This window comes from Plasmopara halstedii (assembly GCF_900000015.1).
Source record: "Plasmopara halstedii genome assembly, contig: Scaffold_54, whole genome shotgun sequence".
Lineage (NCBI taxonomy): Eukaryota > Oomycota > Peronosporomycetes > Peronosporales > Peronosporaceae > Plasmopara > Plasmopara halstedii.
In genome coordinates this window covers 708,608-714,396 of record NW_020186975.1, presented here as the reverse complement: position 1 = coordinate 714,396, position 5,789 = coordinate 708,608, and the positions used below count along the sequence as shown (strand labels likewise).

At 49.3% G+C, this 5,789-nt stretch overlaps 2 protein-coding genes across 2 annotated transcripts; both read right to left on the bottom strand.

Annotated features, from left to right (window-relative positions):
- Nucleotides 1-930: 930 nt before the first annotated feature.
- On the bottom strand, nt 931-1,159 carry PHALS_11494 (uncharacterized protein; the record flags this gene model as incomplete). Its single annotated transcript, XM_024726236.1, has 2 exons — nt 931-1,028; nt 1,099-1,159. 2 exons carry the CDS (start codon nt 1,157-1,159, stop codon nt 931-933), a joined length of 159 nt encoding a protein of 52 aa, XP_024571992.1.
- Nucleotides 1,160-5,479: 4,320 nt separating this feature from the next.
- PHALS_11493 (uncharacterized protein) lies at nt 5,480-5,768 on the bottom strand (the record flags this gene model as incomplete). The annotated part of the gene is made up of 2 exons (XM_024726225.1): nt 5,480-5,649; nt 5,762-5,768. The coding sequence occupies 2 exons, from the start codon at nt 5,766-5,768 to the stop codon at nt 5,480-5,482; spliced, it is 177 nt and encodes a 58-aa protein (XP_024571991.1).
- Nucleotides 5,769-5,789: the final 21 nt, after the last annotated feature.

Sequence of the window (5,789 nt, the reverse complement as noted above, 5' to 3'; positions counted from 1 at the left end):
GAGCTCTGTCAGTTGTGGCGGCCTATTGGCTCTTTCCTAAAGTCACGGCGGGCATTCGAGGCTACGACGGGCGAGATTCCGTGTTAGCTACCATTGTACTGCCTGGCTTAAAGCGCCCTCACGGCTCAGAAGCGCATTGCCGCTTTAGAGTAGAGGCTACCTTAGGTAAAGCGGATGGTAGCGATGATGCTTTGTCTGCAACATAGCCCTTAACAATCGACTAGCTCATGCGAGTTCCGTATCGAATACTGGATGTGCTTGCATTCTCTTTAGCGTGCTGGACATACCACTCAATCCTTATTTAGCTTTGACTTTGAACGGTTCGATGTAGCGTCGTCGTACCTTAGTTGTGTAGACTGCAGAGAAAGATGGGTAAATGCATTCAATACAGTCGTTTGGCTTCACTACATTTCCGTGTCCGTTTTGCCTATCTCAGGCTTCGGTGTGTTGCTTTGTTTGTCTTTGTTTTCAGCCACAGCTTCGCGTTCCCTGCGCATGACTTTTAATGTCATCGCGATAAGCCTCTGAAATCTGTCATTTTGCTACGAAGTGTTGCTGGGAGTGATATATCACATCTGAACGGTAGCCTCCCCCCAGACAGGAGCCATTTCGAAAAATGAGGCGCTTATTTAAATGCATTCTCAGCATAATGAGTAAGAGAAGATCGCTACAGCATCGCAGTCTTCGGGAGATATCTGCCATTACGCGTGAAAATGGTGCACTAGTATAGTTATTTGCTTACATCGTATTTGCGGTATTTGCTGCCCACCAACGCATGTGGCTGTTTCAGCTTCTCCAAGGTAAGTAGAAGCGCTTAAAATGCTATATCTCCAGTTTGCCTCAGTGAAATAGTGTAGTTGGCGGTCCAAGTTTCAAAAGCTGTCATTGCTCGTTTGGTACGCATTCATACGCTTTAAATGTGCGTTGGTGTCACATATCCCGAAAATAGCTCAGCCAGACTTTTGGCAAAACTCGAAAGAGCTCCACAGAGAACGCCGAGTGGCGCCGCTTGCGCCAATCGTCAATCCCTTGAGAGTTAAGACGGGAGCATCTATCCTTTGGATAGAGAGGAAAAAGAATGCGTGACTTGGTTTTCACCCTTGAGGCCACAATAGCACGTAACGATAGCGGTCTCTTTCGCGCGCAACAAAATAGGCATTCTGTGTTGTACCGTTTGAGACGCAGCACACTGATGAGAGTTGTACATGCGACAGATGTCGAGAGTAATCTCAAGACTTACTGCATACGATGAAAATATTTATCCATCCGTCAACCTAAAGAGGAAAAGCAAACTACGAACAGATATTTCAAGCGCTAATAGCCGGTATAGTAATGCAGCGGGGCTGCCGTAGCTCTTTGCTTAGAGGAAGCTAAGCTAAGGTCGCCGACCTTACGTTACTAGAAGCGGCACGAGTGTAGCAGGTCGCAATCCGCTACCCCCAAGAGTACCCAAAACCTTAACCAAGGTTAATACCCTCTCCAGTTCAAATTAAAGACTGTATTTTCGGTTTACATGCGACAGAGCCGCCTATATCTAAAACTTTCGGCTTTCCTAATTAAATCGTCAAACCTAAATAATATGCATAAGTCCCGCCACGTAGTGGCTACTTGATATGGTGTAGCCACAACATTGTGTGATTACACCGACCTGTGTAATCCACACCTTTGTACGGTCACACCATCTTGTATGCTTCAATATTTTATACAAGGATACGTGTCAGGGTAAGTGTAACCACGTTACACCCTCCCCATCGAAATTGTGAACACCCATAATCTGACTGTCGCCTCATACAAGACTCGTGTGTCTGAGACATCGTTACATCCCAAGGACCATATTTATTATTTCTCCGCTCGATGAGCCTTGTGTCTGTGATACGAAAAGCACCCAGCATTGCTGGTTCCGAGGCGTACGCAGGCAGAGCCCTTCTTCGTTTTCAGCACGCGGTGCATCTCCAGACAGTAGGTCCGCGGTTTCACGGGAAGCACATCACAAGCCCTCGAAAGCCGGGCTACACACATCGTGCCCGCCACGGGCGACAGATTTCCTTGTCAAGGACTCTGAGGAAGTCGACAATGAGTCGGATAATCCTTTTTCAAGATGTGCAGAAGAGGAGAGTGAGGTGCGCCAACGGCAAAACGTGAGCCCTGCTGAAACCTCGCGGACACCGAGTCCGTTCCCCGAACTCTCGACTTCCGGGGGAAGTCGCATCATTACCGAACGTCTCGACGAGGCACAGACAGGAGCAGCAATTGGAGACTGCCCACAAGGCGGCTCTCCTGCGCTCGTATCCACGCTCGGTCCTAGACCCTCGTGTGGAATACGATTTCCGTTCGGAGGACCCCGCTACTGAAGCGAAAGACGCGATCACTCGATCGTTAGGCGGCTACGTAGTCGGACTCCCCGGCCAACAAACAAGCTGAGCTTGACCAGTGAAAAGCCCACCGAGCTCGCTTCTTGGTACCTCGAAGATAGACACCGCGCTCGACTTCGAGCTCAAAGAGGTGGTGCCCTTGTACCCGCAATTCGAACTATACCTGTGGTGGCGAAACCGCTGCAAATGGTAAGAGCTCTCTTTGCGGGGGCAGTGGCACCGGAAGCTTTCCTCGCTGTCGAACTTACAGGGGAACCACAAGGAAGTGGACGTGCTCGTAGAGCGCTATCTTCGATTTGAGTTTGCCAAATCCAAGGCGCAGCGCCAACTATCTGCGTATTGTTGCCCTGCGACACATGAAATAACTCATCACGCTCCCGCAAGCTCTGTGATTTCTCACACGGGTTAGTCTACGACCACAGCAGCTCAGGGCCATAAATTGAGCTTAGCTCATGGCCCTCCGGCTACACTAGGCATTGTCAAGAAGCGCAAGGCGAATGACGACGCGGAGCGTCATGATCGTTCTGATCATTAGCATCCACGACGTATAGACAGTCTTGCCGAAGTGGCACTTCAAACTCCCACAAGTTCTCGGAGTTTCGGTATCCCCGCCACTTCACGAGATCTTGGACTCGACCACAAGACTTTCCACGCGGTAGTGAACACCACCATTTTTATCGAAAGGAGTCGGCGGCGGATGATGACGACTTGGTCGATCGCCATCCCGTGACTCGCGATGCTCTTCGAGCTTTGGAGGACAAACTACATCGTCATCGGCACTCCGCCGAGAATCTTACCGAGGGCGTCTACCGCTGTGCGAAAGTCCTCAAGATCCTGGAGCACTTTGTGCACCGACTGCCTTTCGTTGAGGAATATTGCGCTTTGTCGGAGGGGCTCCTAGCTGTCGAGCAGGCAAACACGTCCCTTTGTGCTACGCTGGAGCGCCTGGCGCCGTCGGAAACGGAGATCGATGCACTTCGTGCTCAAAATCAGTTGTGATTTCGCTTCTAGGTGGCCGTCGCCTGTGGGTGCCGCCCCGGCACCAGCACTTACGCGTTCACTTGTGCCGGATCCCGGTACGACTTACGCAAGCCCACATAAAATATCGGGTGGGGTCGCATCATTCTCCGATGATTTAGCGTATATGCAACGCCTCGCTTGGCCAAGACATTAAAAGGTCCGATAAACCGTGGACGGAGCTTCGTCTTAAAGTCCACGTGTAGGAAGGTTTCTAGCAATTGATAAAACCAGGTCTCCGACCTCAAAAACTTCAACGTTTCTTCTGCTTATTCCATCTACATATTCTTTCAGCATGTCTTGGTATTTAATCGCGAGCGTGTCGTAGGACACTCAGTCTTGTAGACAGATAGTTCTCGACTATTTATGCACGGTGAGGGGGATGACATCAGCTAGCCGTTCGGCTATTCCTCCTCCACCAAGCCCTGATCCATTGGTTGGCGGTGTCAGCGGGAAGCGAGGATTCACAAGCCCGTTCACGTATAACGGCGTGTAGCTGGTAGATGAATGAACCGCATTGTTCAAAGTAAACGCTACGAGTGACAGCATGGCGCTCCAGCGCTTCGGCGTCTCAGCGCAGACGCTGCAAAGAACATCTTCAACGACGCGATTCAAGCACTCAGTCTAACCATTGGATTGCGGATGGTCCGCTGTGAAATAGTCAACTCGGTGCCCAGCACACTGAAGATTGTCGACCAAAACCTTTAAGGAAGCGTGGGTGTCTGTCATAGACAATTTGCTTGGTGCCCAGCACACTGGAAATTGTCGACCAAAACTTTTAAGGAAGCGTGGGTGTCATAGATAATTGACTCCGGGAGTCCATGTCGTCGTAAAACACGATCCACAAACAGCGTCGCCAAACCCACACCATCGATGGTGTTAGGTACTGCCGCAAGATAAGCCATCTTGCTCAAACAATTCACAAAGACCACCACACCCGTGTTGCCCGTCTAGTCCTTCGGCAGGCCAAGCACAAAGCCCAACTCATGGAATGCCAACGCCTGGAGGGTACCGGCAAACTGGCCAGCGGCGCCGCATTCGGAGAGGATTTCACCCTATGGCACCTCTCGCACGTGCGCACGTATGTGCTCGTCCATTTGTACAGCCTAATCCACCAGTAGTGGAAACTCACAGAGCTGCACGTCATCTCACGACCTAGATGACCACTGAGTGTAGCGTCGTGCGCTCATAGAGGATACGATTTTCTAAATCCTCATCGTGGGGAGCTACAATTAGTTGTGATTTCGTCGAATCGGTGCTATAATACAGCAACCCATTATTCAACGAATATCGGTACAACCGTGCGCACAAACGCGCATACAATTTTTTAATTAATTTTCCAGACTACTTGCTTTTGAGAACCTGTAGTAGCGCTACACACATGCCATCACTTGCGTATGCGGTGCGAATCAGATCTGGCACTGGCGACGTTACCATCGTGACATGAGCAAGCCCATAATCCGGTCTACGTGACAACGTATCAGCCAAAGCATCCTGCTTTCCTGGCTTATACTTCACCTCGAATTTATATTCTACAAAAAATGATAGCTACCTGGCCATCCTCTGCGAGAGATGAGGCGTCTGAGTCGCAGTGTATGATATGTGTAGATCACAAACGGCTTTGAGCCAAGCAGGTGCACCCTGAACTTGACAAGTGCATACTTCATCGCAGGTAATCCTTGTCGTTAACTGGGTAGTTCTTTTCCGCAGCCTTAACACTCAAGCGAGAATTGCAATGTCTATTTAAATGGATCCAACAGACTTTTTTATGCTGAAGGAATATAATGGCGTGGAGGTGAGAGACCCACTCTCCCAGATTTGGGATTGCATCATGAAATCAAAATTCTACCTGATCCGAAAAGTTGTTTAACACGCTAATGACCCTGATCAAAGAAACCGAGTGATTTCAGAGACGCTTTCTTGCGCGCGAGGCAGGAAGTGAGTTTGGAGAGAAAAAAGACCCCCCCCACTTGGTGCCGATGTTTTGTGTAAGAAGGGTGGCGAATGTGCATATTTATAATTAGCTGAATGCAGCCACCAAATTGGCTCAAGCGCCGATTCGAGAAATGATTAATCGACAATCAAGATATTCAATTTATCTTGCTATCGTCTAATAAAAGTGCTCGAGAAAGGTCCCATATTCGAAGCAGGATGCTTTGGGTGTTTGACCATCTTTCGACGATTAAAGAATAAAGATACGTCATGAGTGTCTTGAGTGGTTTCAGACTGAATCTCTGCTCTAGAGCTGGCTCATGAATGTCTGGTGACACACCGAATACATACGCTCAGTCCAATTTGACGATATAGGTGTCCTTGGTTATGAAGTGCATGGAAAAGATGATGGTGAGATCCCTATTGAAACTAGCTTCTACCGCGCATCGAAGACGCTGCTTGTGCCAC